This window comes from Apodemus sylvaticus, chromosome 4 (assembly GCF_947179515.1).
Source record: "Apodemus sylvaticus chromosome 4, mApoSyl1.1, whole genome shotgun sequence".
Classification (NCBI taxonomy): Eukaryota; Metazoa; Chordata; class Mammalia; order Rodentia; family Muridae; genus Apodemus; species Apodemus sylvaticus.
The window spans coordinates 116277763-116289790 of NC_067475.1; the positions used below are offsets into that span (position 1 = coordinate 116277763).

Genomic DNA, 12028 nt, shown 5'->3' on the forward strand with positions numbered 1-12028 from the left:
CAGCTATCTTTGAGTCATTTGTGCTCCTGGAAGGAACCCCTCACCCATATTCCTGTAAGCAATACCAATAAAACTCATTGGTTCCCCAGGATGGACTTTGGCGGTATCTGTACTCTGGTCTGTGGCGGGCTCTGTGTCTGGAAAGAGTAGTTGTGTGCATCGCACCTTGGGGGGGGAGGGGGAAGTTTTGTCATACAAAAATCAGTGGTGGCACATGCCTTTAATCCCAGTACTTGGGAGACAGAGACAGGCAGATTTCTGAGATCGAGGAGGCCAGCCTGGTCTACAGAGTGAGTTCTAGGACAGCCAGGGCTACACAGAGAAACCCTGTCTAGAAAAACAAAACAAGAAAGAAAGAAAGAAAGAAAGAAAGAAAGAAAGAAAGAAAGAAAGAAAGAAAGAAAGAAAGAAAGAGAAAGAAAGGGAGAAAGAAAGAGAAAGAAAGGGAGAAAGAAAGGAAACAGGGCTGTGTGTTACCCCCCTCCCCCAAATTCATTCTATATGATCTGAAATACAAAATGCCTTTTCACGAACGCCTCACCATCGAGGTCTGTAGCCCAGGGAACCCAGAAGTGCTAGCAATTTCTGCCTTTTCATTTTTGCAGAAGACTCTCTGCAATGGCGTAAGATTGAGCCAAGGGTGTTAGAACTTTCTTGTCAGATACCTTCTCAGTGTCTGGGTAGATAATGTGTGATAATAAAGCAAAACTTGAGATTACCTTCCTGCAGCTTCTCCATTTCAATTGTGCTATCGTGAATCCCCTGAAATAAAAATATATCTAGCAGTAAGGTAAGCCTGCTTTTTTTTTTTTTTTTGGCTTGTTTTTGTTTTGGTCACAACAAACTGTGAAATGCTGTTTTTTTTTTTTTCCCTATAGTTCTAAAGCATGAAATCTGCAATCTTTCCACTTGATTTAGGAAGGACCCTTAATTACTGCCTGTCATTAACACCTAGTGTTCAAAACAGTCTGTTAAAATGTACTGTTAGTCTCACCTCCAAGTCCCGGCTTGCTTGGTTTTAATGTTTTTCAAGGATAAGTAAAACAATAATCGTCCTAATAACAACAGTCGTTGTGTACAGAGAAATAAATAATATCCCAAGGTCTTGTTTTGATTGCTTATTTCTGCTCATTGAGAAATGGGTACTTTGAGATTGAGGAGATTTCCAGGAGGTAAAGGTGACCGACTGTCCCAGATCTTGACAACCTTGGTTCAAACCCTAGCACCCACATTAGAGGACTCCACAAAGCTGACTTCTGACTTCTAAGTATACACACCATGTGGTACTAGGTACTTCTCCTTCCCAATAAATAAATAAACGTAAGACAAAAAAAAATTAAGTATGTGGGTTAAAGAGGGCACTAGAGTTTGAGCAAGAGTTCACTTGCAGGGTCCTCTTCTCTGGGTCTTCAAAACAAGCCACTCGTTTGCCTTTTTCGTTTCACATGGGTGGGAATGAGCTGCTGGGAAGTTGCGATGTTTCTGCCTGGTCATGCACACTTCTGCAATATAATGCATAAATGTATAACAACAACTTGGGCTCACTGGATACCTTGCTGGGCAGAAGGAAAGGCAGCCAGCCTGGCTCGTCCCCGCGCACTCAAGCGCGCGCGCACACACATACACGCGCGCCGCGCGCTCACGCGCACACACACACACACACACACACACGCGGGTCAAAAGGTGATCCACTCCTAAGACCCCCCCCCCCCCATCTTTGCTTTTCCTCCTCTTCCTGGCAGGTCGAGCTTCCCAGCCTGGGGAGCAGCTGGCTTGGGGAAGGGGAGGGCGAGGGGGACGGACAGCAAGGGAGGCGGGAGTCAGGTCGGTGCGCGCCGCGCCCGCTCCCGCCCGGGGAGAGTCCGGGCCGGGTTTTGCACCGGGTCCCCGAGCTCGTCTCACGGCCTCCAGCCGCCGCCGCTGCCGTGTTTACTGAGCTCGCGCGTCCTGATATCACTCCGCTGGCATGGAGGAGGAGGAGGAGGTGGAGGAGCGCGAGGAGGAGGAGGAGGCGGCGGCGGCGAGCAGTTGATCATTGTGATGGTGGCGGAGGCGGCGGCGGCAGCGGCAGCCTGGCCGAGCGTTAGTGGCTGCTCTCCGCGCGGCGTTTCGCCAAGGACTCCAGCGATCTACTTTTGCAGTCGCCTCGGACTGTCCATGTGTTTACTTGCCCAGCCCGAGGACTCGATGTCTAGGCTCCTGTGAAATGCAACTGAGCAGCCAAAGTACTTTGAGAACACGGGGCGGCATAAACACCAAAACTTTTTTGTGGAAGGAAAATGCAATAAGCAAGCTCGCCGTTTTCCGATGCGGCGTGGAGTGAGTGTGTGTCGCGCGTGTCCGCACTGGAGGCACACGCTCGTGTGTGTACATGGGGTGTGTTTTTCGGTACGTAGGGAGAAAATGCTTGCCAACCACCGGAAACCTCCTGGAATTTATTAGAAAATAATGGATTATTAAAAGGAGGCAGGCGAGGAGCGGATCTCCCCTTGAGTTGCAAGCTGATCTGCTGCCGGCTCAGTTTGTTGGGGTTCTATTTGTTGATAGGTGTCTGATGGTATTCTGATAACACCCCCTTTTTTCTCCCCTCGATCTTTACAGTTTTTTAAGGAAACAAAAAGCACCCCCAAAATCTCTCCCCCCCCTTTTTTTCACCCCGTGGGGGATCGCTGTTTTCATCCATGTGCTTGCGTCTCCCCCGCGTTCCACTTAAACTATTTTAATCCTTGGACCCAAGGAGGAGGCTGATAGGGGGGTGGATTAAAAAAAAAAGTTCTTCCAAAATAGTGTGCCCCGGGAGCAGGATGGGGGATTTCGCAGCCCCCGCTGCCGCGGCGAATGGTAGTAGTATCTGCATCAACAGCAGCCTGAGCAGCAGCCTCGGCGGGGCCGGGATCGGCGTGAATACTCCCAATAGCACTCCGGTTGCTCCGAGTGGCAATCACCCCGCTGCCGGCGGCTGCGGCGGCTCCGGGGGCCCCGGCGGCAGCTCGGCGGCCGTCCCCAAGCACAGCACGGTGGTCGAGCGGCTCCGCCAGCGCATCGAGGGCTGCCGGCGGCACCACGTCAACTGCGAGAACAGGTATCAGCAGGCTCAGGTGGAGCAGCTGGAGCTGGAGCGCCGGGACACCGTGAGCCTCTATCAGAGGACCCTGGAGCAGAGAGCCAAGAAATCGGGCGCCGGCACCGGCAAACAGCAGCACCCGAGTAAAGCCCAGCAAGATGCGGAGGCTGCCTCAGCCGAGCAGAGGAACCATACGCTGATCATGGTGAGGGCTCACTGGGGTGCGCGTTAGGGTCGGGGGCGTGGAGTTTCTGGCTTGGGGACTGTGAGGGTCTGATTTGTACCAGGGGTGGGGGGTGAGGTAGGATGGAGTCGAAGGGTTAACGTCAACTTTTCTCAGGGTAAAACGTTGTCGCCGCCGCCGCTACCTGTTAATCTGTCAGGGTTGTCAGATTTGGGGAGGAAGGGATGGGAGGGAGAGAAGCCAGTCACGACTCCAAGGGGAGGAGGGAGCTTCAGTGCCAGAGTGAGGTGCAGGAAAAGTTTCCCCCTCCTTGTCTTAGAAATCAATTCGAACAAGAGTGAACCCAGGAGTAGAAAGCACGCTGCTCCTCTCCGCGCCCCGCCTTCACCTTTCGCCGCCTCACCGCGCCTCCCCAGATGGGTCCCCTTTCGCCCACCCCTCTCATCACATCCGCCGGGTGCAGGCAGAAACTGATGCTGTCGTACATTCTGAGTGGGCGCCAGGCCCTGAACCCTTAGGAGGGAAAGGAAGAGTCCCTGACTTCCTCCCCTTTGGGCTTGGGAAAGTCTGAGAGTTTTGTGAATGAACTTTGAAGTGGGTGAGCTGCAAGTGAGGGTGGCTGCGCGCGCGTACTCGTGGGGGCGCGCGCGGATGCCGGGCGCGCGAGCGCTGCGCTCGTCGCTCTAGACCCGCAGCTGTGGCAGGGCAGGTGGGGCAGCTGCGAGGGGGTCGAGAGGGACAGGGCGGGGGTGGGGGGAGTCAGAGTTGTGCTCTGACTCCGCCTCAAGGCTTAGGATTGTCCCCCCCCCCCCCATCCTCTTCTTCAACTTGCCCCCACCTCGCACTCCACCAACTTTGAGGCGATGGGTACAGAGCTCGGAGGAGTGAAGGGAAGCAGGGAGGAGAAAGGCTTAAATGGCCGGGTGGGTGGGTTCGCGGGAGGATGCTCAGCCAATGGCTTGAGTGCTAGGAGGAGGAAGAGGCCGATCCCACCCCTAACCCCGAGGGTGGAATCCTTTCTCTTATCTCCCCTCTCGGGTTCTCTAGCTTTCTTTTCTGGGAGAGGAGGAGGGGAAGGCCGGAAGCTTGGGAAAGGTGTCTGCACTCCCTCCCCCACCGTGTCGCTTGGTTCGGGGGCCCCGGTAATAGCCTTCTCCACGGAGCGCACTCGCTCTCCCCACCGTGCCTTCACCGGCTGCACGGAGCCCGGGGCCGGCCGCCCTCTCCGAGTGCTTTCTGTTGCGACGCGCACGTTCCGGATCTCCGAGCGCCAGGGGTGGTGCCAGTGTCGCCGGGCGCTCGAGAGGGCGGGCGGTGACAAAGAGCCGGTGTGGGGGAGGGGAGGCTTCCGAGCTGGCTCGCTCCCACCCCCCACCCTGCACGTGAAGAGGAACAATTTGTTTATCTTGGGCTTCAAGAATCCTTCCCTCCTCTCTGCTCTCCTTGGCCCCTCCTCCCTGCCCTCCCTCTTCAGTGCGCTCCAGCCCAGTCCCGCCCGCAGCGCCCTCCTCCTCCCCTCTCTCCCTCCCGTGCTTCCCTCTCTACCCCCCCCCCCCCATCCCGGGCCCTCCTTCCCCTCCCTTTTGGAACGCAGCCGTGGGGGAGGGAGCGGGAGGCGCTTTGTCCGCCTGGCGGCCCTGCGCAGCCCCGGGGACCGCCCAGCGCCTCCGGCCCTGCCCCCTCCGCCGCCCCAGGCCACCAGCACGGTGGGAGGAAGAACCCGGGTCCCAGAGTCTTCTCGGGAGCTTCTCTCTTAAAAACAGGAAGCTCTAAAACACGTACACACTGGCTTTTTCCTGATTGTACCCTGAGCTGGGACGAGACCGGGGTCTTGACTTTAGCTGGGGGACCCAGGTGGCTTTGGTGTCCCTCGCAGTCCCCTAGTCCCCCTCCCTGCCCTTGCTCGCAGTCATGGGAGATAGCGAACCTGAGGCTGTAGAATACGCCAGGCATCAAGGATTCCATCCTTGCCCACCCCTCCACCCCCTTTAATGTTCGCACGCCTTCTGTTCCCAATTGCATCAAAATGGACTTTTTGCGTGAGGTCCAAAATTCCCATCTTCTGACACAGTTTACGACCTTTGGGGATGGATGGGTGGCAGGGGGTGGGGGTGGGACGACTGAATGACTGTGGAACAAAAGCCACTGTCTTTTTTTAGAGACCTGGTTCAGAGGCGAGAGGAGTCAGGGACCAGAAAGTTTTGTCTCTCTGAACCACCTTTAGATAGTGGAAGGAAGACAAGGGTGGGGGCCGCCTCTGTGCTAAGACACCCGCTGGTACAGCCAGCCTGTATTCTGAGATTACCTAGGAGGGAGCTGGCCCAAGCCAGTGGTTAACTTCAAAGTGAAAATATAAAGCTTATTTGAATAGATGAAGACAACTGCTATAAATTTCCTCAATGAACCCTACTTCAGCAAGTTAATAACAAACTTGAAAGACGATTGCCTGAAAATCAATTTTCCATCAATTTTCAATAATTTAGCTTATTGACTTATAGAAATACCAAGCCCGTGTACAAAACAGAATATTCTAGCTTCTGCCGAATCACGGGCACCTCACAGATGCCAGTGTGAAGAATGTGTGACGCGTGGGATGAAAATAAACCGCTTCAATCCTAAGCAAAGATGTGTGTGTAGTGTCTGTGTACAGAGTCAGAAATTAACATCGTAACCATTCTTTATGGGTTACATTTTCCTGGAAAATAATTAGTTTCAGAATTCACATCCGCCTCTGAGATGGAAGAATACTTTAAGCTTATCCTATGTATGAGATAAGAAAAAAAATCTTCAAGATGGGTTACTAAGAAAATGTTCCTCTTCATTTTCTTGAATTGACTGCTGGATTATAGTGGTACTCTGGTGGGGCACAAAGCAATTAAATTTAGTTCTCAGATTGGACTCATATTTGGAAAGCCCTAAAGAAAAACGGTGCTCAGCCACAGCCAAACAACAGTGATGATAAAAATAAAATCGAATAGGATTCTTTTCTCTTTTATTGCTATTGTTTACCTTCTTAGGGCCAATATGTCCAAAGTACTAAATATCGATTGATTCCTTCTGCCTGGCTTGGGTTAAGAGGACAATCTAATGAGGGCGTTGCTTCTTTGGATTTGCTTTTCTGTCTTACACATTTACAAGCATAAACATGAAAGACAGTCAACACAAACTAACAAGCCAAAAGCAACGTGGGGGGGGGGGGAGCAAGTAATCGGCCCCAGTTGGTCCCTGTGTTAGGCTTTTGTGGGTTCTCTAGGCTGGTGCACAGAGCAGGCAGCACTCCTAGATATGAGTGTATATTACTTCAAGTGACAGGTCCTTCCTACACAGGTAGAAATCCAACATTGGCCATCACTTTTTTTTAACAGAAGCCCCCCACCCCCACCAAGACCCCTTGGTGAGAACTATTGACGTCCCGAATTTAAGAATCTCAATGGAGAAGTTGTCTTTCCTAAGATCTTTCTCTGGTAGCAAAATATGTTTATTCCAGCCCTTAGGACAGGTTCTGGGGCCAGTGTTAAGATACAGTTTGCTTTTCAAGTCCAAGACAGATCGACTTGACCAGGCTGTCATCATTTAGAGACAACAAGAAACACATCAGTGCAGTTTTGATATCTCAGAATGGCTGTAGTCTTACCCTGGAGAACTCTGCTGTTCCTGACCTCTCCCTGTCACCATCCCAACCATTTCTAGACAGTTTGCAGAATCTATGGAACCCATGTTCTCAAAAGATAATCGCGTAAAATTCATTCGATTATATATGTACTAATTACTGGATATTGGCTATAATTGCGCCCCATCAAAGCACATTCCCATCCATCCTTGGTTTAGTTGGCATCCAGGCATCCTTGGCATCCAGGAAATGCCAACATACTGGCCCACTACTGAACTTCCTCCACAATGAATCCTCTTTGCCTTTTACATTTTTGTTTTATGGTGACCTTTGCCAGGACTTGCCCTCTCTGGCTGCCGTCACGGGGAAGAGGGATGGTCTTTGCAAATTTCCCATTACCCAGCTTAGTACACCTTGGGAAAACTATGAACTTCCATTACTCTGCCCTTAACTCTGTGACGCTCTTCTGTTTAGGTCTCAGAATGCACTGTTTTCAAGCAGCAGTACATGCAATCCTGCTTTATTCTTTGGTCATGGTACATTTTATTAGTATGGAGTGGCTAGCAGTCAGCCAGCACAGTAGAAATCCAGTTAATCATTAATCATAATCTACAAAGTGAGATTCAGGCTGAGTCTCTCCACAGGTAAAGCGGACTCCCAAGGAGTTAGTGTTTTTTTTTTTTTGATACTCCCCTTCTTGTCTTTTTGTCTTTTTAGAATCACAAGGGCACATTTTAGATTTTTTTTTTTTCTGGCACATAGTAAGAGAGGAAGTAAGGAACATTTTCTGGTCAGTGTTTGGTTTCTGTAGGGACGATGAGGACCATGGATCGTAAAGTTTGCTTACACTGAGTTACTTTCTACCTAAGTCTGCGAGACCCACAGTTCACTGTTAGGTTTCCCAACAGGGCCTTTTATTTGGTTGAGATAAGAATGCTTGCAGCAAGAATTCTCTTGTATCCCTACACCCCTCTCCCCAGGAGCTAGCACAGGCAACAGCTTTGCATGGTACATAGCAACTCTTGGTTGCAGCCAAAGCACTTCTACTTTGAGAAATCCCCCTGAAGAATTTTCTGTGGGTGATGATGAGGTCTGTCTGTTTTCCACTAGTTCTTCTGCCCCAGAGCTTATGGTGGCCAAAACCTGCCTTTTAAAAGGTGATCCACCACAGAGAAGTGTGGAGTCAGTCAGACATCCAACTCTTTTTTTGTTTGTTTGTTTTTTGTTTTTTTGGGATTTGGTTTTTTGAGACAGGGTTTCTCTGTGTAGCCCTGGCTGTCCTGGAACTCACTCTGTAGACCAGGTGGGCCTCGAACTCAGAAATCCACCTCCCTCTGCCTCCCAGAGTGCTGGGATTACAGGTGTGTGTCACCACCGCCAGGCTCAGATATCCAACTCTTACAGAGAACCCACCCTCCAAGTTCTCCCCTACCTGCCTGGAGTCTCAAACAGCTTTACATGTTGCTGTGTTGCTGCATTGTTGTGTTGTTGTGTTGTCGAAGAGGTCTTGGTGGGGTTTATGCCTGTGGCTACCTGCTTTCATTTTCCCTCTCTGCCCTGCTGCTCTGGCCTTTTCCTAGTTTTCTCTTTACTTTTCACAAACTGGGATGAAGAAATAAGCAGAGGAAAGATTGGTTCCGGTGCTCCTGGCAATTATAATGAAAGAGACAATCAGATAAGACATCGTTTTGGAATAGTGTGGATTTAATGTTATACACATTCTTTATTCTTCTTTAGCACAAATAATATGGCATAAACTGAATTTTAAACTGAATTTTAAACTTTATTGCATAGCACTGGTGCACAGTCTTTGTAGTACTTCACAGAAGTTAAATTATTAATTTTATTTTAATTTGTATAGTCTTCATAGGTTTTCATTGTTATTGTAGCTTACTTGAAGGGGATAGCAGATTGCTATTAAATCAGTATAGTCTTTTATGCCAACCACTTAGCTTCAGGCACTATATTTTCTTTTCCTATGATGCTTTTATAAGAATGATATACTTTACTCTTCGTTATTTCAAACTCTCTTGACATTGGTATTTGAAGGAGGGAAAGGCTGATTTATGGATGGTTGCTGGTAAAGGTTTGTTGTTCCTTTTTGCTTTTGAGAAGGGTTTCTCTGTGCAGCACTGGCTCCCTTTGTAAACCAGGCTGGTCTGGGACTCAGAGATCCGCCTGCCTCTGCCTCCCAAGTGCTGGGATTAATAGGCCTGTGCCACCACGTCTGGTGCTGATAAAAGTTTTAAGTCTTTCTAAATTACGATTTTTGTTAAGAAAACAGCATGTATTGCAAATAGACAAATCCAAAAGTTCATTTTTCCGGTTTGTGGGATGGGAATACAGCTTTGGGAAGTCAGCTATTGCCAAGAAGTAGCTCCTTTTCCTGCACCTCATTTGTTTTTGTTTAAAATTAAGAAAGTTTCAAGGACAAGTGAAGTAAGAGTGGGCCGATCACTCATGAAATGCAGTCAAGGGCTTACTGTTTGACAGACACTGAGAAATCACAGAGTTCTGTTTTAGCAGGGGCAAAGAAAGGAAACACATTTCGTTTGTTTTTTTTTTTTTTTGTTTTGTTTTTGTTTGTTTGTTTTTTTTTTTTTGAGGAAGGCTATCTGGCTGTTCTGTCTGACAAACACTAGAGAGGTTTTTGAGTCCCTTTCTCTGAGAAAGAAACTATGTTCTGTTCCCCCAGGGCCTCATGCACACAAGCAAAAGGAAAGGAAGCAACTGGTGGGCTTGTCATTTATTTGGAAGGCTGGACATTCTGTTCTTGGGGAACTTAATAAAAACCACAAAAGCCTTGCAGTGCTTCCTCCAAGTCAAGGAAAGTGATTCCTTAAGGATCTTTGAGGCACTGCCTTTAAATATTATCAGACGTCCCATTGGCTGGAGGGACCTTATGCTGAAACTGGATCATTTAAAATACTAATAACTGACCTTTATCCCCGTCAGCATTTCCTTAACAACTAGAGAACACTTCAGTGAAATACTTAATTTTACACTAACAACTTCCGGGCTTTCCTTCCTAACCCCTTAAATGCCTGTCCAGGTGGTTAGCATCTGGCTGTGTAATGTTGCTTGAATGGAAACCTTTCAGCACTCAGCTGGGTCAGCATTTACTTCAGCTGGGTCAGAAGTGATCAGGATATGGGACCTGCGCTTCTTCTATCCATACCCTGACACTTCTTTCCCATCAAGGGAGTGGGCTGGAGTGCTATGCTTGCACTTGTGTAGGGCCAGCCTCTGACTGGAACGGAGGACACCAGCTTTGAGAGACAGACTATCTCTGTTATCCTCACAGTGGTCAGTTTCCTGCTGTTGATTGTCAGCTTTGGGGAGTAGTCACGGGGAGACCGTGAATGAATCTGAAGGGTCTGGTACCTGTACCAGGGCTGTAAGTGTCTAGAGAGAATAGAAGGGCGAAATGGAAGGGCTGAGCAAATTCTGGGGTAAACATGGGGGTCAAGATGGAGGAGAAATGGTGGGTCTTGATCATTTGGACTTAACAACAGTGTGGCTGTGGGTAGTTGGAGTTAGCACGACAAGTTTGCTTTAAATAGTCTATTCTCATCCACACCTGACATTTTTGATTGTTTAGGGATGCTACAGTTGTCTCCATGGTAGAAACCAGGCATTCTGACACATACTCAGCAAAGAACACCATGGTGGTTAGGTTTTTTTGTTAATTTGTAACAAGGCAGGGTCCTCTGAGGAGAGGGAACTGCAGCCAAGAAATGCCCCCATCGGATGGCCTGAGGGTAAGCCTGTGGGCTGTTTTCTTGATTGATGATCTATAGGAAGGGCCCAGCCTAGAGTGGACAGCGCCAAGCCTGGCCAGGTGGGCCTGGGCTGTATGAAAAAGCAGACTGAGCGAGCCTGCGGGAGCAGGTCAGTAAACAGTGTTTCTCATGGCCTGTGGTTTGCCTGCGGGAGCAGGTCAGTAAACAGTGTTCCTCATGGCCTGTGGTTTGCGGTTCCTGCCTTCGGGTTCCTGCCTTGAGCTCCTGCCCTGGCTTCCCTCCATGACAGACTGTAACTTGTAAGCTGTAATGTAGAAGAAAGGAAGGATGGGGATGGATTTTTGCCTCATGGCTTTGCTCCATTGTTTCTCCAGAATACTAAGATAATACTATTACTGTTGTTACTAAGATAATACTGTTACTGTTGTTACTAAGAGCAAGAGAAGTCCCATGGTGTTGATGGGTTGGAAAGCCATGTGAAGTTTGGGTTTCATCTGTCCAAGCTCCCTGGGGATGCAGTGGCTTTTTCCCTCCAGGGTTGTCGGTTCTGTCTCCTTTCCTGTCTCAAAAGCAGAGTGTTGTCTTTCTCACATCTCAAGGCATGGTGGTTAGGATCCAAGGCACTGGTAGAGCAAGAGGCCGCTGAGCCCCTTAGTTGTGTCTTCCTGGAGGACTTTGTTTTTAAACCCACTCCTGCCCCAGTGCACGATGAAAATAGAACATCTCCAGGCTTAAGTTAGCCCAGTGCCCGCATAAGCTGAGATGTAGTGAGTTGGTAGTGAACCACTGCTGTGTGGTGAAGGGACACGCTTGTCATCACTGGAGAGCAGTAGGACATAGCTGCATGCTTCAAGCAGTTTCAAAAAGTAGTGCTTGTGTTGTGTTAGATATGTTTATATTCCTGGCAACAATAAACTAACATGTAGGAAGGTCCCAAGGATGATACTTTGTACCTTCTAAATATTGATTTCTATAAAAAAAAAAGCTCCCCCCCCCCCCCCCCCCGCAAAGTCTCTGATAGCTTATGCTGGCCTGTGGCCACGCCCTGGTACAGTTCACATTTCTGCAGAGATTTCACTGGCATGTTGCAGAAAAGATGAGGGGGGCACGATTGTTGCAGCAGGTGGACTTTGTTTTCGCTTTCTTTCTGTTTTCTTTCTGACCACGTTGGTGCTTGTAGCCTAGTGGTCAGAAACTTGCCGTCAGGGTTTTAGAGGAAATTAGACAAAAGGGAGTACTTAGCTTGGTGCCAGCGGGAAGGCACGGGAAGGTGGGAAGGTGCAAGGGCTAGACGCCATGGCAGGTGGAGACAGTGGGTGGAGACAGTGGGTGGAGCTTGATGGACCGAGGCAGGACTGAAGGGCTGTCAAGGGAAAGAGGTGCTCTTGTCCACCCTGGGCATAAATTTAGGATAAGTGGTTAGCATT

The 12028-nt window shown here is 49.2% G+C and overlaps 1 protein-coding gene across 2 annotated transcripts in view; it reads left to right on the plus strand.

Annotated features, from left to right (window-relative positions):
- The first annotated feature begins 1844 nt into the window (after positions 1-1844).
- Positions 1845-12028, plus strand: part of Maml3 (mastermind like transcriptional coactivator 3) — a 420062-nt gene continuing 409878 nt past the window's right edge. The window contains exon 1 of one of the 2 annotated variants that reach the window (XM_052180538.1): positions 1845-3269. In XM_052180538.1, the coding sequence (XP_052036498.1) occupies positions 2805-3269 (465 nt within the window). In that variant the 5' untranslated portion in view covers positions 1845-2804. The remainder of the gene's footprint in view (positions 3270-12028) is intronic. The other variant, XM_052180537.1, reaches the window with a different exon arrangement.